Source organism: Onychostruthus taczanowskii, unplaced genomic scaffold (assembly GCF_017590055.1).
Source record: "Onychostruthus taczanowskii isolate IOZ18803 unplaced genomic scaffold, ASM1759005v1 scaffold97, whole genome shotgun sequence".
Taxonomy (NCBI): Eukaryota; Metazoa; Chordata; class Aves; order Passeriformes; family Passeridae; genus Onychostruthus; species Onychostruthus taczanowskii.
In genome coordinates this window covers 1,695,059-1,721,662 of record NW_024507768.1, presented here as the reverse complement: position 1 = coordinate 1,721,662, position 26,604 = coordinate 1,695,059, and the positions used below count along the sequence as shown (strand labels likewise).

General features: G+C 50.6%; 1 protein-coding gene across 8 annotated transcripts in view; it reads left to right on the top strand.

Annotated features, from left to right (window-relative positions):
* ANKS1A (ankyrin repeat and sterile alpha motif domain containing 1A) overlaps window positions 1-26,604 on the top strand; it is a 74,224-nt gene that overhangs the window by 14,829 nt on the left and 32,791 nt on the right. For 5 of the 8 annotated variants that reach the window (XR_005954303.1, XM_041427029.1, XM_041427028.1 and 2 more), the window contains exons 2-12: window positions 1,211-1,291; window positions 2,001-2,157; window positions 3,963-4,025; window positions 8,382-8,678; window positions 9,291-9,366; window positions 9,650-9,751; window positions 10,972-11,067; window positions 11,152-11,348; window positions 12,811-12,903; window positions 16,904-17,021; window positions 22,703-23,268. Coding sequence is in view for 7 of the 8 variants with exons in the window: in XM_041427029.1 (XP_041282963.1) it covers window positions 1,211-1,291; window positions 2,001-2,157; window positions 3,963-4,025; window positions 8,382-8,678; window positions 9,291-9,366; window positions 9,650-9,751; window positions 10,972-11,067; window positions 11,152-11,348; window positions 12,811-12,903; window positions 16,904-17,021; window positions 22,703-23,268 (1,846 nt within the window). In the remaining variant the exon portion in view is untranslated. The remainder of the gene's footprint in view (window positions 1-1,210; window positions 1,292-2,000; window positions 2,158-3,962; window positions 4,026-8,381; window positions 8,679-9,290; window positions 9,367-9,649; window positions 9,752-10,971; window positions 11,068-11,151; window positions 11,349-12,810; window positions 12,904-16,903; window positions 17,022-22,702; window positions 23,269-26,604) is intronic. The other 3 variants (XM_041427030.1, XM_041427034.1, XM_041427031.1) reach the window with 2 other exon arrangements.

The window sequence follows — 26,604 nt, the reverse complement described above, 5'->3', positions numbered from 1 at the left end:
GGACAGACTTTCCATTTCCCACTGAAACAGGCTCCAGAGTGAGCCTGCTGCTTCGTTCCCTTCTGGAGTTCGCTCAGCCTGCAGGAGATGCCCGTTGGTTTGGTTTGGTGCCTGTGCTGCTGGGTGGCACTGAGGTGCTCCTGGCTGGCAGCCCCCCAGTGCTCCCTGCTGTTCTAGAAAGCCCCTGTGCCACGTGAGTTGTTGTGATTTCGTACTGGGGAGGAAATGGATTGTTCAGAGAAGGCCAGCTTCAAACAGAGCCACAGCTGGCTGATTTTAAACCATTTCAGCTGGGGATCAGAGGGTGCTGTTAGGTTTTACCCCCAAAGAAAACAAAGCAGGAAAATGCACCATGTTAGCATAAATGGGATTTTCAGGGCTTGTAATAAGCCCCGTGTAATTCCTAAAAGGATGGCGTGTAAAAGAGGCCAACACACAGACAATGGGTTGTACTGGAGAGCTGAACAGTTCCAGTTTGCTTGTAAGAATGTACTGGTTTGAGTTTCTGGGAGAGGGCACTGGCCCTGGTGAGGGACAGCAGTCGCCACACTCCTCCCACAGCAAGCTCAGGAGCAGCCCTGGCCTCTTGCTTGTGCCATTCTGTGCTGATGTGAACAGGACACCCTGCAGGGGTTGGGGAAGAGTAATCCTTGCCAGGGTTAATACTTAAATCTGTGCTACTTGACTTTTGAGCAAGGGAGGGAAGTTAATGCTCTTAGAAGTGCTGGGAGACCACCTACTCTTTGGTACAGACTGCCAAGAGCTGACAGATGGAAGTGATTTTGGGACAGTGAGAAGTCAGTGTGGAATCACAGTGGTGACCAAGAGCAGACTCTGCATCCCACAGTCTTTGACTTACACCCACCCCTTGTGACTCTTGCTGTGGAGAAGGACAATTTCCCAGAGCCATCAGAATTCTTCTGTGGGGTGTGAATTAGCAGTGGGTCAGTGGTTTGCTGTCTCTTGTGGTTCAGTCTGATAGACACACTCTGAAGATGCTTTTTGGCAAGTATGGCTGAAGGATGTGAGCAGTGGGAGCTGTGACTGGAGAGCAGGAGGGTGAGGTGAAGCAGAGCAGAGATTCCATGTGCTGCCCCTGACCACAGCTGTCAGGTACCCACCTTGGTGTGAGAGCTGTGCCAGCCCTGCCCTTGCCCTGTCCCTCTTTGGTGTTTGCCTAAGTGTTCCCTGTGTGTTTTTTGTCTTGCAGCATCTGGAGGGGGCCCAACGTGAACTGCGTTGACAGTACAGGATACACCCCGCTGCACCACGCTGCCTTGAATGGCCATAAGTGAGTCCTGTTCCCAAGCCTGGGGTCGCAGGGGGTGGATGCTTTGTGCTTCCCTGGCCACCGTTGTGTGGTTCATTCACCAGCTGAGGCACTGGTGCAGCACTACTCCATCTTCAGGGGAAGTGGAGAATGTCAGTGCTTTGGCTGCTGGGTGATGTTACATCTCCAAACGCTGAGGTTTTCAACCACCCTTTTGTTTCTAAGCAATTTGGATAAGCTGTAACACGGTGTGAAAGGAGCTGCCCTGGTGACAGTCCCTGCAGTCTTCCTGGTGGCCGGGGTGCTCTGGGCCTGCACCACTTCACAGTTGCCTCGTGTACATATCCCATTTTTAAGTCATTTTAGTGTGGTAGATCTCGTGTTTCTCATTGCTGCCTGAGATACTGAGAAATCAGATAGAGTTAAAATCTCTATTGACCCTCGTGCTGGTGCAGTTCACTGTGCAGCAGAGGCTTGTGGCTGACTTCAGTCCCTGTTCAACTCCATTAGTATGGAGTTAATGTGGATCCTCCTGAGCTCATCTCAGCATTATTTATTTCCTTTTTTTTCATTTCCTTTGGCAGCAATTAATAGGAACACTTACAAATCCCATTTCAAGAGGCTCTCTGAAACACTCCTGTTCAGATTAACTTCTCGTTCAGTACTTGCTGCAGAGTGTGAGCTGTGAAACAAGGACTGAATGTCTCACTGAAGTTCCTGTCTCTTGCAGGGATGTTGTGGAGGTTCTGCTGAGGAACGACGCGCTCACCAACGTGGCAGATTGTAAGGGCTGTTACCCCCTGCACTTGGCAGCCTGGAAAGGAGATGCTGACATAGTGAAGCTCCTCATCCACCAGGGCCCTTCACACACCAAAGTGAATGAGCAGGTCTGCTTGATTTTCTCTGTTGTATCATTGAATCATTTCCCTGGCATGGAGAGAGACTCCTTCAGCTGACTCCTGACCCTTCCCAAACCAGTAGCAATGGTTGTAAGGTCCTACTTGCTGGTGGGATAGGAGGGCACTGCCTAAAGCAATACATTCAGTTCTGAGTTAGTGGTAGGATGAAAAGGTATTTAAGTTTCATAGACAGACACATAATTGTGAGAACTGCTCAACACTTAGGATGTGGTCTCCTGCTTCTGGGCTTCTAAAACTAACCCACAGTTTTCCTTTCAGCTGCTGGATAGCTGAGCAGGTTTCTAGTTCTGCAGAGGATCCATTGGCTCCCTCCTTTGGGAACTAATCCAAGCAGCTTTGTTCAGTCTCTTTGGCCGTGCTCTCTTAGCTGCTCTCCTGGCTTGTCTCTGGCACTTGCTCCAGTTCACTAATTTGTAAGTTCTAAGATAATTTTAACACTACTTGCCCCCAGATAAATCCCTAGCTTAATCTTAAAAAATTATTTTTTTTCAATCAGGCAAGAATAAAAAGCCTCTTGGATTTGTTCCTTTTGCCAAGCTGATGGTTTTGGTCTGGGGTGCAGAGGGAGTGAGGGGTACCAGACAGCTGTGTCCACTGCAGAGGGCTGGCTCCTGTGGAACTGCCCATGGACATCAGAGGTATCTTAAATTCCAGGGAACTTCTGAAATGCTACTGCTGGAAGGCCCAAATATTCCTGTTGTTGCAGAGTTTTGTTTACAGGAACTGGTTTAATGAATGAGGCCAGCTGAGTGCTGTCACTGAGCTGGCCCTCCCTGGGTGAGTCTAGCACAGAGTGACAGGCCCAGACCAGTGGCTAAAGCTGCACTGGGCTGTGGTTGTCCTGTCCCTAAGGCAGGAACATCTGAAGACCCTGGGAATCAACTCCTAAACCACTCAGGTGTTCTTTCAGGAGGGAAGGAATAAACCAAAATAGGTTTGCATGCCTGTTTTGCAGTGCCAGCAGGCTAAACCTGGACATTCATTCCAGAGGTAATTCCCAGGTGGGTCAGACACCCCTGGCCTGAATTCAGTTCTCAGTCAGGGTGAGCAGCTGTGGAGTCCCTTCTGTTGATTTGCTCCATGGTAGTTTTTCAGAAGCTGAGGAGAAAACTCCTTTCACTAGCAGGTTTAGGAGTCCCAGTCCTTCTTTGTGGGGACACAAGTGCCACACTGGAGTCTCCCAGGATGGGTAAATCGATGCACCAGGCTGCCCCAGGGATAACTGCTGCTAAAACATCATGGAATGTTTTCTGGTTGTAGTGCAACTCTCTATCATTCCTCTACTGAGCAGGAATGACGAGGGATGTGTGTTCTGATGTCTGGTGACAGTTGTGCAGTTTGGGGCTGTGGTTAAGCGTGTCTCCAGGCACTCAGTCTGATTGCATGGGCTTGAGTGCAGGTAACCCTTTCAATCAATCTGACAAGAATTGAGGGAGAACCCATAGTGTGAATGTTCTGCTCTGAGTAGGGCAGCTAGAGGGGTGATCTTTGCAAAAATCCAGAGCTTAGTATGAACCTTGCTGGTAATGTTTCATTAATGTCTGTTTAGTAGGAACCCAGTTAAATGAGAGAAGTCAGCTGAGGAGGCTGTGCTTGGAGCCTGGTCCAGGTTACAGCAATCCCAGCTGGAATGGCTTCTGCTGGCCATGGCTCTGACTGGAACAAGATGCTGTGTCCTGCCATTCCACCCCTTGGAGTCACCCATTGCTTTGTTGCTGTATCTCACCCATTTCATTATCACATTTTTTTCTTTTTCCTCTTCCTTTTTGTAGAATGCTCTTGAGATCAAAGAACTCAAAAAGTACGGCCCCTTTGACCCATATATCAATGCCAAGGTGTGTACTTTGCTGTCAGCATTTCACTGCATCATCACTCCAAGCTGCACTCGCGTGCTTCCAGGTGCAATAATACCTGTTCACTTTGCAGCTGCTTGGGGAAAAGGAAAATGGGACCATTGATTTACTGTGGGTTTCTCTCTTCAAAGCAGTTGTAGAAACATAATTAAAGGAAAGCTTTTCCTTACTTTCCTGGGGGCTCCTTCCTTGCTTAGCCTTGTAGGACTCGCAGTGATGGTCAGTTTGCTTGATTGGGCTGGATGACTTCCCAAAGGTAATGTTACCTCAATTAAATGTTCTAGGTTTTGTTTCATGTGCTGATGTTGCTGATAAATGCAAAGAGAAGGATTTTTTTTTTCCCTGCTTAACCATGGTTGCATTTTCTCTGTGGGCTGTTTGGAGTGAATTTTTATGCCTTTTCTCCTACCATGCATAATGCTCTGTGTGTTGTTTGAATGGACAGTTAATTCCTGTGGTGGTGGTGGTGGGGAGAAGGGAGGGCAGTGATGTTCCTGCCTCCCTTCCCAAGTCCTCCGTGTCCTGCTTATTACATCAGTCTCTCTTTTGATGTTCAGTCTGTGGTGTCATTTGACCCTTCAGCCCTGGTCTCCTGTTCCTGTTTTCTGGCTTGTTTTGCTCCTCTCTTGTTTTCAGTTGTTTTGAGCTACAAAAGACACAACATCAGCTTATGCAATGTGCTGAGACTGAGCTGTTGAAGAAGCTTCCTATGCAGTACTGGGACGTTGAAGATCAAATTCCTGGTGGTGGTTTCTCAGACACCATTTTTCAGTTTTATTTCTAGTGAATCTACAAGCCAGGGGTGGCAAACAATCTGCTGCTCTGTCCCGAGACACCTCTGCCATGAGCCACCGTGCCACAGCTGCTTCCAGACAGTTGTTTTGGATCCAGCCATCCATGGCAGATTCCTCTGTCAGAGTTTCCCCCTGCTTGGTCTGCAGGACCTTAGAAACACACAGCCAGAGCTCCTGTGCTTGCTGGGAGTGAGGTGTGATTTTCAGAACCCTGTTTCAGGGTCGCTTGTGCCCGCCCTCTGAGCACAAATGTGTTCCTGTGAAGCTCATCCAAATCGGGGATTTTTGCAAAAATCCAGATAGGAACTTTATGCTTAATGTATTCTGTGGAAACATCATAGTTGAGCAGTTCAGTTGCCTGAAAGGAGCTTCCTAAAACATTGTCAATAACCAAGTAAAATCTTACACACTCCAGTATTGGGATGTTGAATGAAGAAGGAATGTTAACTTGGGTTTTATACTGTGGAGAGATGATTTACACACAGTTGTGGGGTTCATCACAAGTTTTGAGCAGCTTTGTACCAGTTCCTGGCCAGCTGTGATGAAGAGCCTGTGGAGTTGTACCTGTCACACAGACTGGCATTTTCTCAGGAGCAGCCAAACAGCAGATTGTCAATAGGGCAGGACTCTGTTGGACACTCAGACAGTGACAAAAATCAGTGACAGTGACAAAAATCCTACCAAGGAATCTTAGAAATAAGGTGGGTGGGACTGAAGGGCCGTGTAGCCACTTTCCCCAACCCTGGGGCAGGATCAAGTCTCCTTACACCATTCCTGACCAGGATTTGCCCATCAATTTCTCAAGAAATTGAGAGAAGGACAGCTCTGTGGCCTTTCTTGGGCAGTTTATTCAACCTTTCAGATCTTTGCAGGTCAGAAAACTTTCCCTTATTCAAACCAAGTTTCCCTGTGCTCAGTCAGAGCTGTGTGTTGGGAGCAGGGGGTGCAGAACGGACACAGCACTTGAAGGAGCTGTGGATTCTCCACTTGAGCATGGAGTGAGGAGCAGCAGGGCTGTGTGTGGTGAGTGGTATCACATTACCAGGGCTTGTAACCTGTGCTGGAGCCCGTAAGAAAGCAGAGCCATCCCTGCTCGTGTCCTGTTTGTGCTCTGCAGACTGGCATTGCTCCCAGCTCCTCTCTTTCAGCTGAGAGCTGGGGGGATGCAAGGATTCCTGCAGGAATGCAGCCCCTCGGCCCTCATGAGCGCTCTATTTTTCTAAGTAGTTCTGAAATTTGAAGCCATGTGCCTTCTGGCAGCTGGAATGGAATTTTCCTTTTCCATCTCTGATACATCTGTAGGTCTGAGCACTCCTGCTCGCTGCTCTGGTTTGTGCCTGGAGAGGTGACGCAGGAAGGGAGCAAACTCCCTTGCCTGGAAGAACTGTAGTATTTTTGGCTGCTCAAAACTCTCCCAAAATGGAGGCAAAAAAAGACTCAGGCAATGGTGGGAGTTTCCACTGCACAGTCTGGAATTGGGAGAGACTTACTGTGATGATTCAGGGGAGTTTTATTGCCTGGTGATCTCTGCTGCAGGAGGAAAGTTTGGGGATTTTGCTTCGAGCATTGGAGCCCCAATCTGCTTAGGTAAAATCGGACTGAATTGCAGGGAAGATGAGGGAAGTCTCCAACAATTGTGTTTTTAAACAGTGTTGTGTTCCCATTTCTGAGCCCTCAGGCAGGTGCTTGGAGCTACTGAATGCTCTAAACCCCCTGAGGCATACATACCCTGTGCTAGGGAGAAAGGAGAGGGGGGCAGTCCTAGCCAGGGTAATCCCCAGGACCAGGGCTGGCCTGGCACGAGCAGATTGTGCCCCCGCAGCTCTGGGGATCTGCTGCTCAGAGGGGCTGGGGGTCATCAAGCCTGGCAGTGAGGGTCCCTCGTGCCACGGGGCAGGCTGAGAGCCTGGGCCCAGCTGTGGTGGGCTCCCTGATCCCTGCACTCCCAGCCCTGTCAAACGGGAATAATGGGATTTGCCAGCCCTGTAAGTGCCCGAGAGCAGCAGTGTGAGCTGACGGGCAGGTGCGAGCTCTGATGTTCTCTACTCTGTCCCCTCTCACTCCCTTTGTATATTTTTTGTGCAGACTTCTGTATCCTGCAGTACCCTCTGTCCACGTGTCTGTGCCTCCCCCCAGGATGGAGCCTGTTTGACTTGGACCTTCTGTGCTGGCAGTGATGCTTTGCCCCGTTTGCCCTCTCCCCCTGCACGTGCCTGATTCTGCTCCTTCCCTTCACTGCCCTGCAAACTGCAGCTGCCAGAGCCTCTCCCAGCTCCTGCTCCCCTCCTGCTTTGCCTGTGGCTGAGAAGTGATGCAAAAGCCAGATACGAACAGCTGGGGGATTGACAGGACTCCTGTGAGCCTGAGGGTGACTGAACACCTCAGCAGGATCCGGGTGCTGCCTCACGAGTTTGTGACATGGTGCAAAATACTGAGCAGTGTCCCGAGGCACACGTGTGCTCTCACAGCAGGCAGGGATCAAATTCCCTTCTGCAGTGGTGCTGCTGCCTCCAGCAGGACAAGAACATTCTGTTTATTTTATTGGAAATGTTGTTAAAATGACAAATTCAACCACGATTCTTTCAGTTGAAGTGTGTAACTGTATTAAAATTTTTGGGGTTATATTGTCAGGTAGTTTTTTCTGAAGTGCTTATACCAGAATCCCTTTGTGGATGACACAGTAGTAAAACTAGAAACTTGAGAGGAACTTAATTTGAGAAAAGGCTCTGTTAGATCTGGCCATGTTCCTATTTTGCACCTACACATGTGGGGTGTTAGATTGCTCATCTTTGGGCTTTGCATTGCTGGTTCTTAGCCTGGCTGCTCCTGCACGCTCTGGTTTGGGTCTGGCTTCCAGCTGGGGGTGCTCCCTTATCACTGAGAAATTGCTTCCCTCAGCTGACCTGAGCCCTGGCTTGTTCCTGCAGTGGTGGAAATTGCACGGTTCTCTGGTTCACAAATTGCATGGGGCTGGGTGCACCCTGTCTCTAAACAGCCAGAATTGCAGAGGTGGAATGACTGTTCTAACCAGGATAGGTAGGATTTGAAACAATTGAAGTTTAAATCTAAAGTTATGGTGAAGCTCCAGCAAATAGAATTCACACAACAGGTTGCCTGCCTTTTATTTTTGTGGCACCCTGAAGTGTGAGATGCTGCCAAGACACCAGTCTGCCTTTCCCAGGTGCCAGCAGCATTAATGGGAACCTGGATATGGCTGAACATCCCTTAAACTTCAGCATGGCCCCTGGATTCTGCCCCTGGTGCTTGGAAAGCAGGCTGCTCCATCTGTAGTCCCTCTTTCCCACAGCTGAAGGGCGTTGTTCTGCACATCCCTGAAGCTGCTGGCCGATCAATGAGCCTGTGAGGGGATACTAAACACCCAGGGAGACGGTGACACATTGCTCAGGCTGGTTCAGACTGGGCTCTCTGCTTCCCCACTGCTTTTTTTTTTTATTTTTGGTCTCGTTTTTGGATTTAAATGTTGGAGCGAGGCGCGGGGCGGCCGCTGGCCCGGCCCTGACGCGCTGCCGCCTGTGCCCCGCAGAACAACGACAACGAGACGGCGCTGCACTGCGCGGCCCAGCACGGCCACACCGAGGTGGTGAAGGTGCTGCTGGAGGAGCTCACCGACCCCACCATGCGCAACAACAAGTTCGAGACCCCCCTGGACCTGGCCGCGCTCTACGGGAGGCTGGAAGTGGTCAAGATGCTCTTGAACGCCCACCCCAACCTGCTGAGCTGCAACACTAAGAAACACACTCCGCTGCACCTGGCAGCCAGGAACGGTCACAAAGCTGTGGTCCACGTCCTCCTAGATGCTGGCATGGACAGCAACTACCAGGTATCTGGTGTGTCTGAGCGGGGCTGGGCTGCTGGCTGGGGACTGGAGAGCTCCACCGTCCCTCCTCGCAGAGGGAGCGCTCGCAGGAGCCGAGGAGAGCTTTGTGTTCTGCTGGGCTGTCTCTGCAGCTCTGGGTTGCTCGGGGAGGCTGCCCGGAGGGACTCGGCTGCTGTGCATGCCTCACGCCTGCTCAGGGGCTGGGCAAAGGCCCAGACACAGAGTGAGGGAGACAAACACCCTGTGGCCATGCTGCCCTGCAGTGCTGTGAGCTCTTGATAGGCAAACATGTCTCTTCCTATCAAGCCACTTGTGAATGTGCTGTTTTCACAGCAATGGCTTGGATGTGGGTCTTGTTTTTCCTTGTCAGGACACGACCTCTTGCCAAGCTGTAGAAGGCCCTTTCTTGGTCTCTCTGATGGAACCATCCCCATTTTTCCATCCCACATCCTCAGCACTGTAATAACGTTGGCAGTCCGTCCTCAGCCGTAGGTAGTGCTGCCCACACCTCGTGTACAACGCCGTGTATTTATTGCTTCTGTAACCCTCTAAGCCGTGCCTCCCTCACCATTCCCTGCTCTCTGGCTTCATGCTATGTTTCCATTTAATTTGCAGACTGAGAAAGGCAGTGCTTTGCACGAAGCTGCTTTGTTTGGCAAGACAGATGTGGTACAAATATTGCTGGCTGCAGGTGAGAGAATGTTCCCCCTTTGAAGCACTAATGTGGTGATCCCTTCACCCAGAGCTTGAGGAAATCCCTTTCTAGTGCAGCAGGTTTCTCCATCCAGCTGTCAGAGCTCCTTGGAGCAGGATATAGGAGAAGTTGGCTCTTGGAGTTTGGCTTTAGATTTGTCTCTAGAGTGCCTTTTAGCTCCCCCCAGTGCTGATCTCAAACGTGACTTGATGAAATACACAAACCTGCACATAGTTAGACAATATTCTTGCTTTTGCCCTCTGTACCCCTGTGGCCGCAGGTATTGATGTGAACATAAAGGATAACAGAGGCCTGACTGCTCTGGACATTGTGAGGGAGCTTCCTTCCCAGAAAAGCCAGCACATAGCAGCTCTCATTGAAGGTGGGTAATGCAGCTCTGCCTCTGGGGAGGAGGGGAAAGCTTGGGGTGCTGATTCTGCCAGGGCAGGTACAGGATGTGCTTTTCTAGACCTGGAGAGTGCTGAAATCAAGGCAGTTTCAGGCTGTGTTGGAAGAACCTACTGAAACGCTGGGGTGAGCTTCTCCAGACCAAATGTTTGGAGGAGGACTTGGGGGGATTTAGGAGGATTAGCCCTTTGCTGAGAGAGTGTGGCGTGACTTTTACAGTTTAAATGGGCTTAATTGAGCTTTGTTTAGCTCACTTTAGAAGTTAATTAAAATTAAGGATAGCCTAAATCTGCTTGCAGAATGCAAAGTAACAGCTTTAGAAATGGTTCTGGTGTAACTCCCCTTTACGTGTCTGTGTAGGCAAATCACTGTCCACAGATCTCACATCCTGCTCCTCGCCTCCTTGTGAGGCTTGGGCATGGAATTTGCAGATGAGATTTACAGAAAAGGCCTTGATTACTTGTGTTTTATAAAGGCGCTTGGTCCATTGTGTCTGTCCAAATTCGGGAATGAAATGTGACATCTTGGCTAAATTCATACCTTGTAATTACGCTGTCTGCATTTCCTCTCAGCTGTGGGGAGGATCAGAAGGATTTGGAGCTGGGGTGTGTTATTCATGCTGAGCATTTGGGAGCTTTGCAGGTTCAAAGCACTTTTCAGACTTTTAACTAAGCTGTGCCTGTGAGGCTGGAATGTTTGAGCTTTATTCTGAAACTGAAGACAAAGATGGGCTTTAAAACTGAAGGTGTTGCAGATAAAGGCTGTTAGTTGTCCCCAGGAGGGAGCTGCTGTTGGATGTTACATCAGCTGAATGTGTCTGGCTTTGCCTGTGGTTGGGGGCTGCAGCTGGAATTTGTGTCTCTTGTTACGACTCTGTTCAGTGATGGAGTTTGTATCTACAACACAGATTTGCTCTGTGACTCCGTGTCCGTGCAGCAGCTTTGCAGCTTTCTGATTAAAGACTCTGAAAGTTCAAAGAACCATCCCTACCCTTGTGCCTGTGATTAAAGAGGCTGCCTGCTTCTATTTTGGGATCTGAGCTGCAAGTTTTAATAACGTTGTTTTTTTTTTTTTTTTGGACACTTAATAAGCTGACAGTTGGCCTTCCACCCACGAGGGAGGAAGTGCCATGTGCTGAAGGGGACAGAAAGCCAGATTGACGTGAGCTGACCCTGTCCCCCAACCCCCTTGCAGATTACACCATTGGGAAGAAAAGTGCCAAAGCTGTGGAGAAATCTGCTCCAGCCCCGCTCGCTGCAGCCACCGATCCCTCGGGCCGGACGTCTCAGGGTGGGCATCACCAGCATTCCTCTCCCTGCCAGCACCGAGGTCAGGAGATCCAGGGACAACCCCATCTCTCTCTTCCCCCTGCAGGTGATGTGGACAAAGCTGTCACAGAGCTGATCATCGATTTTGATGTGAACCCTGAAGAGGAGAGCCCGTATGAGGCTCTGTACAACGCCACATCCTGCCACTCCCTGGACAGCCTGGCCAGCGGGAAGTCATCCGACCGGGAGTCTGGGAATAAGGAGGCTGAGCCCAGTGGCCTCAAAGCAGCTGCAGTCAGGCCTGTATGTAGCTCCCCCCTGCTTGCCCTAGAGGCACAGGGGGCTCACCTGTAGGGTGGGGTTTTGCAGCAGGCTGCCCAAGCTTGAGGAAGTCTTTAAATCCTTCCCTGACACTGATGAGAGCAGGCAGGTGTCTCTCCTTCCCTACCCTGTTCACTGGCTTTGCCTAAAAGCAGCCACTTCTTCATTTCTCCTTGTGTTGCATCCTTCTGTTTTCTGGCAGTGCACAGGTGCCAGTGAATCTTGGTCTGTCAGGAGATTACATTTTGCAAAAGGGCTGACTTCTTGTCCTGAAAAAAGTTCTGGAGACTTGTGTGGAGCATCTTCTCATGTCTCACTGCTTTACCACAGCTACAGCTATCAAGAAATTATCTGTAATAACCTTTTGGAAACTAGTTGTCAGTGGAAGGGGTTTTTTTTGTGTATTACTTGCAGAGCTCTGTAGAGGGTACTCCAGGCTTTACAAAGCAGCACAGAGCTCCTGGAACTTTCCCCAGAGAAGTCTTCCTCACCTTCTGTCAGCTGCATCTGCTGCCTTGGTAGTGATCAGCAGGAAGGCTGCTGTGGGGCAGATGGGACACGGGCCCTGCAGTGCTGGGTCAGCTTCAGGCTCTGTGTTCTGCTTGGTTTTCCAAAACCTGCTTTGTGGAGGCGTTTTTGGACAAAAGGCAGAGCAGCAGTGAACAATTAAACTGCTGGGGGCACAGTAACCATGGTTCCCCTCTGTGCAAAGAGGTGCAGCCTTTGGCTTGTGCTGAGAGCAAGCAGAATAGAAATGAGACATAAGCTTTAGATGGTGCACATTTTGGGCAGATCTCTCAGGTGTGCAGTACCAGGCAGTCCTGTTACTGATCAGATCTTGTCATTGTCCTGTGCTGATGGTGAAATGAGCTCAGTTCTGTCACAAGTAAGGAAAGACACGAGCTGAACTGCAGTGAAAAGAGAGCAGGAAGAGGGAGATGCTCCAGTAGCTGGCTGGAGTTTGAGCAGTGCAGCTCTGCTGCTCCCTTTGCCATTAGATGGAGCTGTGGCTGGGCAGGAGGTGGCCCTGGGTTGTGCTCGAGAGCAGGCAGCAGCTCCAGCTGCCCAGTTGCAATCCTGGCATATTGGAAGAGAGCAGTGCAGCTTAGTTTCTTGGTCCCTGGAGTTTGCCACTATAAAAGGTGCCTTTGGCATCAGTTTCACTAAGCCACAAGCCCTTTATTCTGATCAGCTCATTGCTCAATGCCCTGTGTAGTGCCCTGGAGATGCTGGTTTGGGTCTGAGTGAGACTGGTGGGACCAGATCAGTGTCCCGAGGAAGAGGAGGAGGAAAGGCAGCAGCCATTGCCCAGCTCTGGGCTGTTAGGGATAAACTTCTGCTCCGCCCAGATTAATTTAAGAGGTTCTTGCTTCATCCACAGCAGTGGGGACATAGGGCTGGGGGGGCAGAAGGGATGAGCTGACAGTGTCTGTCTCACCTGCAGAGAGAACGTCCTCCCCCGCCGGCCAAGCCCCCGCCTGATGAAGAGGAGGAGCAGAATGTGGAGAAGAAGACAGGCCACAGTGCTCCCTGTGAGGTACGTGGGGCTTGCTCTGGGGTGTTTCATGGGAGAGTGGTTTAAGCATCAGTTTTAATAGTCTGGGAGGAGCCAAGGGTGCTGTTACCTCCTGTGCTCGTTGGGCTGTGAATGTGAAGTATTCCCTCCCTCAGCATTGCTGCTGTCCCTTGCCATGGGAACTTCCTTTGTCCGGTTCTTCCAGGGCACCTCAGAGTTGACCTTCAGCCTTACTTTCCTATTCTTGGCTGAGAATTCCCTTAGGAAGAGATTTTTCTGACCCACATTGCAATGTGGACCATTGCTCTCTAGTAATGATCCCACCACAGGCATCTTCAGCTGGACTGGAGCACAGAGGGGCTGTGAGTTCCTGCTTCCTCTGAGCTCCCAGCTGTGGAGGAGCTGCACGGGCTTGTGGGTCCCACTGACATGAGCAGGGATCAGGGGCTTGAATTCAGCTGAGGATCTGTCCCAGCATGTGTTAAAGCTGCCTTCTGCAGGGGTCAGTGCATGTGAGCTGCATTCTGATGGAACTCAAGCTCTCCCATTTCACATTGTTGCTGCTGGGGCTTCCTGTTGCTCATCTTATTCACCTGCTGTGAACCTCAGATGTAAGGACTCTCCGAGAGACATGGCTGTGGGAAACCACAAGTGTGCCTTGGCAACTTCTGCTGACACCCAGGAAAAGCTTCAAAGCAAATCCAAATCCTGTGGATTTCTGTGCTCTCCCAAAGGCAGTGGGTTGTGTGTGAAGCTCGTGGAGCGTGTGCCACCTCTGCTGTCAGAGCAGGCTCTGCTTCTGCAGATGCTTTCTTTGAGTGTGCTGATCTGCTGGAGTTCTGCAAGGCATAAATGAGCTCTGTTTTCTGGAGAGTGTCAAATCCGCAGAAGACACGGGTGAACATGGCCTGCTGTAGTAGACCTGACTGCAGAGAGGGAGTAAACTCTGAGCTGTGTGTGAAAAGGGAACTGGGATGTGACATTGTGGACTAATCCCTGCGCTGCTGATCAAATGCAGGGGGTGGTACCCAGTCCTGTGCCTGGCTCTGGCAGAGGAGAGCTGGGCAGCAGGTCATGGAGTAATTGGGAAGCAGAACTTGTTTATGACAATAAACACGCGGGAGGAAAACGTGCCCTGACCATTCCTGCTGAGCTTTCTTGCCATGTTTAATTACCAAACACCTGCTGTGTTCCAAAGCCTTTAATGGCTTTGGAAGCACAGTCCATTAAAGGGAATCTTGCTGGCAAATGGCAGAGTGACTTACTGGGGAGACCTTGGTTTGTGACCAACTTCAGTGACAAAACTTACAGGCAGCATGTGGCTGCCTGGAAATGACCTTTTGGACACACTGATGAGGAGTTTGGGACTGATCCTTTTACTTTGCTTGTTCCTTCTGGCCTGCTCTGCTTTTCTGACTCTTGCCCATCTTTTATCACCTCTCCCTGGGCTAGGCAGGTGTGCACATGCTCCAGGAATGCTGTAAACATTCTGCTGCAGCATCCCAATCTGCCACCCTCTAGCCCTACTCTCCCATTGGAGCCAGGACACTTAGTCATTGAGTGTTCTGGGGTTGGGCCAAACTCTAGTTTTCCAAAGTAGTCTTTTTATTCCTTGCCAAGCTAGGGCTATCAGTCAAAACAGATGAGCATAAACAAGAAACTTCACTTTCATCACGGAAAAGTATTGGTACAAACAGGCAAAGGAGCTAATTGTTTGGAGGTGCTTAAGTGGTGCCTTTCACTATCTGCAGAAACCTTCTGGGTTTGGAGCTGAGTGAGAATCTGCACTGTCAAATTAAACTTCAGTTCCAGTTGTTTACTGCTTGTCTCTGGAAGGGAAGTGCAGATCAAGGACAAGGCGCCACGTTGGCTCCAGGAGTTTGGTCTGCAGCTCTGGGGAGGGAGAGGAGAGGAAGAGATGAGTTACCCTTTAAAAAGTCTTTCAAAGTCCTCTGCTGTGGATTAAGTACACCTTAAAGAGCATCCTCATTATTCACAGCATCTTATTTTTGAGCTTTGCTAGCAATGAACATTTTTACATGCAAACAACACAGCTGAAGAACTAAAAGCTGAATTGGAAGAAAGCTTTGCTTGGTGGTGTTGCTCCTGGTCACAAAGCCCACAGAGCAAGCAGGGTTCTCCAGCAATGATCTTTTGTTTTAAGTGAATTTGAACCTGGAACTTGGAAGGAAGAGATGGAGAAAATCAAGAGTCACCAGGCCTGTGACAGTTCAGAATAGAAGCTGGGAACTGTGTGCTGCTGGAGAGCTTCTGCCTTTGGTGCATTTAAAGAGGACAGCACAGGAATCATCATCCACAGGAATGTCAGGAGAGACCAGAGCCTGGCTGAAGGTCCAGGCTGCTGCTGTGCTAACAGGCTGCTGCTGGGCAGGATTTTTCCAAGATCACTGTCAAGAACCTCTTACCTGCTGTTCTGGTCTGACGGTTTTGTGCCACCATCTGGTCAGAATTTTTCCCTAATTTGCTCATTATGAGCTCCTTCACCTGGAAAGGAGCAGGTCTGCCTGGCAGATCCTGATAAAGCAGGTAGAATAAGTAAATATTTCCCATGGCAAACATGGCCCATTTCCTCCCATTGGGAAAGTCACATTAAAAGCCAGGTGGGTTCATGCAGAACAGCACATGGATGTCAGAATCCTCTGTGCTGCTGAGTCTTGGGTGCCTCTCCAAGACTCCTTTAAGCTTCCAGAGCTCCTGGCTGGGTTTCAGTCAGGTGGGCACCAGTTTGCCCTTGGAGCAGCTCTGGTGTTTCCACTCTGGAGAGAAGCAGGAGGTGGGCTGTGCTCTGCTGGTGAGGCAGTGGCAGGTCCAGGGGTCTGAGCAGTAGGAGCCCTCCCTGGAGGCACATTTTGTTCAGACCTGTTGTTCCCTGTCCTGGCAGCAGGTAGGGATTGTTTGTACTGTTTGCTTTCTGCCTTGGGTTTGTCCCACTTTGTTTGGGGATAGTCACACGTGGGGTCACAGAGTGGTTTGGGCTGGAAGGGACCTTAAAGATCATCCAGTCCCAAGTCCTTGTCATGAGCTGGGATACCTTCCACTCCACCAAGTTGCTCCAAGCCCCATCCAACTTGGCCTTCCAGGGCATTCACAATTTTCTCTCACTTCATGTCCCTCCCCAACTCTCTTGGAGCCTCTTGGGTGCATTCCTGGGTCATGTTGAGCTCCTGGGACAGGTTTGCATCAGTCTGCCAGGGTCTGGCCAGGAGATGGTGCTGAAAGGCAGCTGACTGTGCTGGCAGGGTGCCCTGGTGGCCAGTTACCCCCTTCAGCACTGGGATGGCACATGAGGGTATCCAGTGCCCATCGTCCTTGGCACCAATGCAGACCAACACGTGTGAGTGCAGCACGACTTGTCTGGATCCTGCACCAAAACCTCATCCCTGCACATGGCTGGTGGCTTTCCAGAACAGCTCAGGGAGAGTCTGCCAGGGTTGCAAACCAGCTCTAAGTAGAGGCTTTGGGGGATTTAAATGAGCACAATCACTGCTGCACATCCTGAAGTTAAACTGAGTTCATACAGTGCTGCCTGAGGACTCTTTAGTTCTGAATATGCCATACATCCTGAGGTCAGAAATGCAGATCTGAGAGGGTGGCAGGGATTTGGGCTTTTGTTCTTTTCAGCCCTGTCCTAATAGGGCCGACAGCTAAAAAGTGAATGACTGTGCAAATTCCAATAGCAACAGCGAGTCTGAGATGGGATGAGCAGGAATAACGGTCTCAGCTCTTTTCCCACTCCAGGCTGTCTGCAGCCCTTGCTCAGTTGGTCAGTGCTGGAAAGCTGTCAGCAGCCTGAAATACTAAAAATTAAAGGAGTTTGGGTGGGGTTTCTTTGAGTGGGTTAAAAAAACCCAAAGGGGAATATTGCATTTTGGCTCACACTTCGCAGTGAAGGTATTGCCTCTGCCAATTCTTTGCTTAACCTCTGGCATAGAGGCTGTGGGGTTTATGCTGGGACAAAGCATTGCTTTGCAGAGCACCACATTGTGCTGTTCTTCATTAGGCCTCTGCTGCCCGGGGGAAGAGCAGGGGAAGTGGAGCTGAGGAAGAGGAACACCCCTACGAGCTGTTGCTTACAGCAGAAACTAAAAAGCCGGTTGCAGTGGACAGGAAAACAAAAGGTGAGTGACCATCCAAAAAGCAGAGCTGTTTGCTTGCATGTGCTTCAGGAAAACATGAGGGCAGAGGGCAAGTGGAACAATGAAAGTCTCTGCTGGGTGGGGGCTGGAGAGTGATTGTTGAGTTTCCTGGTAATCTCTGTGTAAAGGAGAGCTCTGAGCGTTCCTGTACAGAGTGTACACAGAGGAAGGGCAGCTCCACTGTAGGACAGTTCAGAGATTGCAAGGATCTGCTCTGTGAACTCAGAAATGTCCAAATCTCATGCCTGGCCAAGCAAAGGCAGAGGGTGAGAGGCTGGAGGCTGTGCCTCTGCCAGGGAAGATGAGCAACACGAGTGTTCCAGGGAGCCGTGTTCTCCATCCAGCTGGCGCTGCAGGTTTCTGCTATCCTGCTGTAAAATCAACATCCTGCTCTGTGTTAGAGCTAATTTGAGATGGAGACTAACAGAGGAGGAAAACAAAAATGTGTAGAGCAAGAACTAGAACTGTCTGAGAGCACGGGGTACACAGGTTGATATTGAGGCAATTTCTACTCCCCGTGAAGGAAGGAACTTTGGACTTTACAAAGCATCTGGGAACACCTTGTCTCTTGTGTTTAGCTGTTGTTGGCTTTTTGGCTTTCCTTCAACAATAACAACAAAAGATTTGTTTAGAGGGAAAAGATTTCCGCTTTGTTCAGAAGTCCTGAGCAGGAATTTGGGTGGATTTAGTTTGGGTTCTCACACTGGAACCCCTCTCCCTCTGAGGATGGACAGGGCTAACAAGGACTTGAGGTGATGCCACGTTGACTGCTTTGTCAGACCTGCAGCTTTTGTCCCCTCCTTGCAGCATGATAGCTATCATTGCTCGGGTCCTGCTGCTCTCCTGGCTGCTCCAGGGTGGCACAAGAGGTCATTGTGTTCCCACCAGCACTTGCCAAAGCCCCTCACTGCCAGAGGCAAGTTTTGAGAGCTTTTCAGGTTGGTGCTTTGCAGTCCGGGCCAGGAACAGCCCTTGGGCAACAGCCACTGAGCAAAGCTTTCAAGCTTTCATCAGTGGGCAGCTATTGCTGGTTGTTCCAACTGCTCCATTCCTTCCCCTGGCTGTGCTGTCCAGGCTTGATTGGTAAGAGTGGAGGTATGTCCTAATTATGTATCAGCTTAAAATAAAACCTCAGAGTAAGGCAGCTGCCTGTTCTTGATGCAGATCTCTCCCCCTGAACTCCTGAAGACAGGAGAGGTTGCAGGAATATTTTTATGGATCCAGAGCAGAGTCTCATCTTTTGATGTAAAGTTGGAAAGATCAAAGCTGTGACTTCATGCTTTGCACTCCATGGAAAGTGTTGGTAACAAGCCTGGAGCTCTTCCCACTGTTACAGAGGGAGAAATCCAAGGATACAGTTGAGTTTTTCCTCATCTTCCCTGACTTTCCCATTCTTTAAATGCAGTCAGCACTGTGGTTGATGGTGGGGGGAGAAGATAAATTTAAGGAGTGGCAGAATTAAACTTAAGAGTTGAGGGAGAGAGAGACCAAAGCCTTACTTGGGGTGTTGGGAGAATTTTCCCACCCCTGGGTCAGAAGAGTCCTGGAGCAGCTCAATCCCAAGACAGGGAACAGGCTGAAGCATGGCTTTGAACTGCTCCTTGGCTCTCAGTCTGAGGGTCTGGCCTTCTGGATGAGTTCTGGAGCAGCCTTTGGTCAGGAGAGGAGGGCTTGGGTTCTTGTGGCTGTTGAAAGGGCGTTTCAGGGCAGCAGAAAGGCTGAATTTCAGGCACGTGGGTTTAATGGTGCCTTTCATCTGTGATAGCTGCCTTTGTTCCTCCGGCTGCCAGTTGTCCTGTGTCCAGCCAGCAGATGAATGTGGCTTTATCCACTGGCTTTGGTGGCCTTTGTGTGTGGTAGAGCAGCTCGCTGTCACATGCTGGAGCACTGGGAGAAGTTGGCCTCATGTTTTGGGCAGAGTATCAGAAGTGGTTTAAGCCAAATGCTCTCCCATCCACTTGGGTGTGCAGTCACATGCCTGAAGTAAGGGCACTCAGGCCCTGTAGCAGGGTGTGAAAATAAGGCAAAAGAGGAGGAATGTATGTGGAGTGACCAGGAGGAGGCTTCTCAGCTCCTGCCTCCTCCAGAGATGTGGGAAATGGATTTGTCTGACAAATAGAGACCTAATGGAAGGTGAAAAGACTTGAGTTTTGACCTGTTTGGCTTCTCAGGAGTCACACCCAGGTGTTGTCAGCAGTGACCAGCTGCAGGTAGGACTGACTTGGTGCCTTCTGGTAGTTATTACAAACTGATACTTGTTGAGGTTATTCTGTGCTGCTTCCATGGGAGGTCCAGCTTGAAGTCCCCACTTTGCCCTTCCTCCTGTAAGAGATTTTCTGTGTGGTTATACTGGTTCAGCCAGCACAGTGTGACTGTGCTGCTAACCAGAGAGCTGGAATGAGCCAGCAATAAAGTCAGAACACACTGCAGAGAGATTAAAAGAAACTTTTCTGAGAGCCAGAATATGGCTGCTGAAACAGCAGGGTGGACATGGCTGTGGGGGTTCTGTGGGGACACTTGGTTATTGCAGGCTGAGGTTTGGGGACAGCTCTTGGTTTGCTGTGAGATGCAGGACAGTACAAACCCACAGCCTCAAGTGGTGTTACCGTGGACAGAGGACAGACTTCTGTCCCACAGGGCCCAAGCCTGTGTTTCTGCTGTCTTGGTGCTGTGCAGAATCACATTAATGATCTCTCGAAGCAGGGCAGTGTCTCATTGCCCTTTCTGAAGAGGGGAGTACAAAAAAGCACAAATTCAGGTGGATAAACCCTGCCTGGAGTGACTGAGCTGGGTGAGGTTACCACAGGAGTGTGCCATCCTCAGCTGGGCTCAGCTGGCTGGGGAATGGGCCTGTGTTTCAGTTCTGTTGTAGGTGAAGGATATTTTTGCACCCCTCAAGGCCAGATTGTTCCTCTGGCCTTCTGTTTCACAGAAGGGAGATTGTCCTGCTCCTCACTTGACAAATTCTGGCATGATGTAACACAGGCAGCCTTTTCCACGTGCAGATCAGAGGCTGCTGTATGCCCTCACTAATTTTAAGGCTGGGGAGCTTGAGCAGGCAGCAGCTGCAGGAACAGCTTCATTCTCCTAATCCAGGGCTGTGAGACAAATCCTGCTGTTGATATAGAGGGAAAGAAATCCAGTGGAGGCAGGGTGGTTACAGCTTAGTGTGGAGTGTTTAGGGAGGTGCTTCGTATCTGGAGTCCTCAGGCTGCTGGCAGGGAGGCTCTAATTGGAATTCTCCCTGGGATGCAGACAGTCTGTACCCAGGAAGGGCTCCTGATCCCAGGAAGGGTTGGGAGCAGCCTCTCCTGTGGGTGAGACCTGCATCAGGCAGAGGCTGAAAAAGGCAGGATCTGTCAAATGATCTGTGTTGGGGGTAAAATCAGTGAAGGGAGTGAAATCCGTGAAGGGAGCTGGGCAGAAGTCCCTGTGCTAGGGAGCCTTTCTGAGGGTAACTCACACCAAACTGGAGGAGGGTGATTCTTTCAGATCCCCTGAAAGGAGAAGCCTGGAGAGCCCTGCATGCTCCTGCTTTGTGCTCCTCAGTGACAAAAAGACTGAGATGCCTTTCTACATTAGTTCTGTCTGCAGCTTTCAGGGCAGGCTCTGAAATGTCTCCTTCAAGATGTTTCTCACAATTTCTGAGCAAGTGCTGTTGCCCTCGCTCCCTTCCTTCCCTGGCAGCTGCCCTGTGTTTCAGAGTCCCTCTTAGCTCTCAGATGAGTGGGTGGCTGGGATTCCTGTCCAACAGGAGCCCTTTTGTGAGGTGCTGGAGCTGGATTTGGAGCACTTTGTTCTGGCTGGACTCAAGTGTTACAGCACGTGGCACAAACTTTGGCCAGCCGCCTCTCTGCCTGCAGCAGAAATGTCAGTAAAGGTTCAGCTGGGGCATGGAAGAAGTGGTTTCCAAGGAAGTGAAGAGGTTGGGAAGAAAAACTGCAGAAGTTTTTCTTTCCCCACAGGTTTATGTGACTGCCCCATCACTGCTGTCTTGCTCACCTCTCTGTGGCTTTGCATTAGCCTGTCCTGTGAATGCAGCACATCTGATCTCCTCTGAGGTTTGTCCTCTGAGGTTTCTCTCCAGCACTGGAGCTTCAGAGCTTTATGCAAAGTAACTGGGTTTAGTCTGGCCTTGTAATCTGGGGTGCTGCTGCTGGTCCCTCTCAGCCAGCACTGGGACCTGCCTCCCCCTTGGCAGCTCCAGTCACAGAACTGGTGGTTTATGTGCCTGTGCAAGAGAGTCAACAACTACTTCACTGTCCTGGAATCTCTAACTCATAGGATCCAGGATGAGATAATCCCTCACATCACTTGATCCCAGTGAGGGCTGTGGCTGCTCCTGGCCTTCCTGTGAGAGTGACTTATCAGGCACGGGGTACCTGGGACCCCCACGCAAAGGCAAATGCCTAATTCAGCCCTTTCCTGCCCAGTTCTGGTGAGGACAGACCACAAATCCCAGTGGGTATTGGTGTTGGAAAAAAATCCCCTGGTCAGGCTTGGTGCTGGAAAGGTGCTGGGAGCTGAGCTGGGCTCTCTGCTGTTGCTAACAGGCTACTCTTAGTGGAACTCACTGTTTTGCTCACAGAAAGGAGGGTTCCTTTGCCTTGGCTTCCCAGGGCTGCTGTCTGCAAAGCAAGTGATTTCCTCTTCAGATCCAAACATCCTCCCTGCACTTCAGAGCCTCATTATCGGAGTGTTTCGCTGTATTGTTCCTTTGCAGCATCAATTTTTAGTTCTCAGACTGAAGAGTTTCTTCAGCACTAAATGGAAGCAGATCAAACTCACAAGCAATGCTGAGAGGGTGAAGGAATCCTAGGAAACCAAAGTTAGACTTGTTAGCTTGACAAAGTTTTGCTTCTGCAGTTAAACCGCTCGTTCAGCTGTGACAAAGGTGAGTGCATGTTTTTGTGTGTGTGTGCACGCTCAGCACTTGGGATCAGTCAATTCTTCATGGTTTATGCAGGACCCTGGTACCTGATATTAAGGTTGCTGGGGCAGGAGGAGCTGGGAACCAGTGTCACATTTCTGGGGCAGCCAGTGCTCCACCAGCTCTGACCACTCTGTGCTCACTTCATTGCAAAAGACACTTCTTGCTCAAACTTTTTTCCTTGCATAAACTGTTTATTTCTCTCCCCTGAGCAGGGAGGAGAGGTTAAACTCGGAAGCCACTAGGGAGGGAAGCAGTGGGTTTTTTTGGGAGCGGATTTTGGAACTCGCAGGTCGAGTGCAGTCCAGGCGTTTTCCCACCCTGCAGCCCGTGCCAAGAGCCGGGCGCGCGGCTCTAAATAACGCTTTGGCCTTTGTGGAAACGGATCAGATGTTCCAGGAGCCTCCGTCCCTGCTGCTCCCACCTCACTTGCTCTCTCTGCAGGATATAGTTAGCACTTCTCTTGGCCTTATATAGCAAGGCCTGATAGTTAGTGTTAACAGGAATAAAAAACACGGAGAGCTGCCAGATTGCGTAAATCGGGCCAGTGTTTGGAATTTCATAAATGCCATGACTTTGGGTACAAGTCGAGCACGCGGAACAATACGGAACTGTTCCCTCTTTAGATCTCTCCCTCCCTTGATGAGGGAGAGCAGGGAGAGAGCTGGAATTTTCCTGCTGCTTCTTCCATGTTTTTAAATTCCCCCTCCTCTCTGCTTTCATCCCCTTGAAGACCACAGGAGGAGCAGCGGCGGCCGCAGCCAGGACTCTGCCGAGAGCCAGGACATCCAGGTGCCAGAGCAGTTTTCAGGCTTGCTCCACGGCTCTTCTCCAATCTGTGAAATAAGCGAGGACCCTTTCAGGCTCGCTTCCTCCGAGGAGAAGGGGGACACGGAAGCCACGAGCCACCCCGCTGCTATGCAGCTGGAGGATGCTGAGCTAACCTCGTCGGGACCAGCACGGAGCAGCTCCCCGGACCCCGCGCAGACGGTGGTGTACGCCACGGTGCAGCACGTCAGCCGGGCGGATCCCGCAGCCGCCGTCACGCCCCACGTGCAGCAGCACCCCGGCGGTGCTGAGCCAGAGGGGGACAGAGCTGTGGGCAGAGCCCACCCGGGCAGCAAGCCCAAAGCCGAGCTCAAACTCAGCCGCAGCTTGTCCAAGTCGGACTCTGACCTGCTGACCTGCTCCCCGACGGAGGACGATGCCATGGGGAGCCGCAGCGAATCGCTCTCCAACTGCAGCACCGGGAAGAAGCGGCTGGAGAAGTCCCCATCCTTCGCTTCGGAGTGGGATGAGGTAAGGCTGAGCTTGCTAAAGAGCCTCTGTGCCAGGAATGACTGCGCAGCAGGAGTTCCCCTGTGCCATGCTGCCCTCAGGGGTCCTGGGTGGGTTCCATTGCTTCCGCTAGCTCTCGCATGGTATTCACAGGCATATGCTCGCTTGGGAGTCTGCAAGGTGTTAAATGCCAAAAGATAAAGTTCATTGGAGTGGGGGAGTAAGCAGAATTGCAAGCAGTTTCAAAGTTTTTTTCTCAAATACAGGGCTTGGTTTCTTTGAGGCAAGCCAAGATACGTTTCCACATCCCCAAAATGAGAAAGACTTGATAACAATGTCCTTCACCAACCTTTCTCCTGATTTCCTCCTTCTAGTTCTTCCCTGTTGACTATCCCAATGTCTTGGAAGTGTTGTGTTGCTGGGTCCCTGCTGCTGGGGAGTGTGAGCAGTGCCCAGGGGTTTGTGGGGATGGAAGGAAGACAGTAATTAGGCTGGTTTGTGTATTTGATAGCTCCTGCTGTCCTCCTCACACGCTCATTTCAGTGGCTGGTTAGCAGTCACTTTATTATCATAGCGGACGCCCACGGACAGTTAAATATTTCATGCTCAGAAAGTTGGCCCTGGAGAGCCACTGGGGCAAGATTAAGTGTCCCTCTGAAATTCAGCACCGCAGCATTACTGCAACATTCTTTGGGGATGATTCTGTGCTGGGAGAAGTGGGGCTGCAGAAGAGATAAGCTCAGATGAACCACTCTTTGTACTCTGAAAAGGAACTGAAAGCCCTGGCGTGGTGCTGGGGGTGTGGAGCCGCGTGTGCCGGGCGTGGAAGCCCGGGGGAGGGTTGTGCCCCTGCACTGGCTGACGCTCAGCTGCCTCTCCAACCCTGACTCGAGAGAAAATTATCATCTGGGGAAGAGGGAGGTATTTAGAGATGCTAAAAGCAACATGAGAATCCATCCCTCAGTCCGTTCTCTCCCTCCCCCTCACTCCCTGCCGGGTCTCAGGGTTGCCAAATAGATATTTTCCTCTGCAGCTGCTTGGGCTGGAGAGGCTTTGCTGTTAATTGCCCAGGTCAGTTGTACCATGGCTTAGGGAAAGGCTCTGCAGCAGAAGGTTCTTTGGAAGGGCTGGATAATTCCCTGTGCTTTTATTTGAGCTGTTTGCAGCAGACACTGAAAGGGCAGAAGCCTTTGGCACGACTGCATTGGTAGCAGAGGTCAAGTGCTGAGCTGCCTGCCCTGCCTCTGCTTCCTCTGCTCAGATGAACCCTCAGAGCTGCTTCCTCCTGCCTGTAAACAAATCCCTCATTTCCCCTGAGACAGCCGGACAAGCCCCAGGAGAGGAATCTGCTTTTCCTTCCTCTCATGTTTAGGTGAGGAAATCAGAGAAAGAATGTGAAAAATTCACATCTGTCTGCAGTGAGGCAGGTCTCACTTTTTAAAAAGTCTGGCTGGTCAGTGGGATTTAAACATAAATGTAATTCTGTGGTTGTGTATCAAATTAGTTCCCTGGATGGGATAATGCAGCTGCTCAGAATTGGATGCAACTTGCAGCCTCTGCATTTACCAGGGCAATATAAACCTTGTTGAGCCAATCCTGTTAGCAATGGTTTGGCTTTCCCTCTGTGCTGAGGGGAAACAATGGCAGATTTATATTATTCTGTTAATTTTAATGGCCTTTATGCAGGTGACTGAGGAGGGGAGTGATCCATGTGCAGCTCTCTGTGGCTCCCAGCTGTGCCCAGCAAGCTGAGGACTCTGCCTGCTGGCCTGGCCAGCAGTAGGTGTGTCTGTGCAGGGCACAGGGGCTTGGGGAGGGATCTGTGGTGTCCCTGGACAGATGAGATCTGCAGCAGAACCTGAGCTGACCCTGCTCTGGGCTGTGGTGGCTGATTGGGGACAGCAGAAATCTGCTGCTTGTGAGCAAAAGGTCACGTCCTTGCCCTGGCCGAGCGCTGCCAATGCCCTTTGTTGGAAGTGGAAGGTGCTGCTGGCTTTGCCAGAAGGGTGGGATGGGGAAGGAATTATTCACTTGGCAAAGCTCATCCCTGTTCCCAGTTGCAGCTCCCCTGCTCCAAGGAGCTGGCCCAGAGTGTTGCTTTGTGCTCTGTGCTGTCCAGGAGCCCGTTCAGCCCCTGTCCCAGCTGCTCCTGACCCCCTGCTCCCTGCTGGGACTGGGAGTGCACACGTGCTGCCCCTGCAAGGCAGAGAAACTCTCACACCCATGCAGCTATTGCCCATGGGGGTGAGGAGTGAAAATGCTCAGTCCTGCTCTGAAAGCAGGGTAGGGGCAAGGAGGCCTGGGAGGGGATGCAACTCTCAGTCAGCATAAATATTTGAATCCTTCCAAACCTGTCTGTGGGCTGAAGTGATGGGTTTGGTTTTCATCATTGGCTCATGAGTATTGAGCAGACAGGGATGAGTGGGGCAGCAGCAGCTCACAGGGGGTTTGGTACAGAACAATCTGTGTTTGCATCTCTGAGGGAGGGGGGCTGTACCCCCAGCCCCCTTTTCAGGGCAGATTAACCTGCTTCTGCTCTGCCTTCCTGCTCTCTGCAGCAGCTCCAGACCTGCCCTTCAGCCTGGTTCATGCTCCAGGCTCTGAGCAGGCATGTCTGCAGTCAAGGCATGGGGCTGCTCTTCTGCCCTTTAGGTGCTGGTAAGAAAAACGATCTGTTAAATGATCAGAGGCAAAGAACAAGGAAGGCTGCTGGGAATTAACCTCAGACCTGGCTCCTGACCATCCTCCACTTCCAGCTGCCTGCTGTCAAGTCATCTGTTCCAATGCTGAATTTGAATTTTGGAGGTTCCAGTACCCATCTCACAAAATGAGGTTGTAGTTCTGTGTTCTGACCTAAGTCCTCCTAGGAAGAGATTAAACATCCTTCAAAGAAATTTAGAGAACTGAATAAAACATGCACATCACTTGAGGTTTTTTAGAAAAAGGAGGTGCACAGTCCACCACTTTTTTTTTTTTTTTTCTCCTAAGTGAATAAGTTGGAGAACTAATGAATATTTTGTAGCTAATTATGGCACTGGACATTCATCTCTGATGACTAACTGCAGTGGTGCTCCATGTCTCCTGTGAAAGGAATGTTTTGCATCTGCTGTAATCATGGATGATGTGGTGTTTCACCAGTTCCTGACCCATTTTGGGGCTGTTGATGTCCCCTAAGGATGGATGCCAGGAGCAGATGGCACATCTGAGGCTTGGAGCTGGGAAGGAACTTGATGGAGGTTGTGGCTGCTGTGGGTGGGTGCCTTTAAACCTTGTCTGGACTATTGGGTGCTGCAGTACCCTGTGGAATCAGTGTCTTAATTACAGACTCACTGTGGAGGATTAACAACATTTGCATTG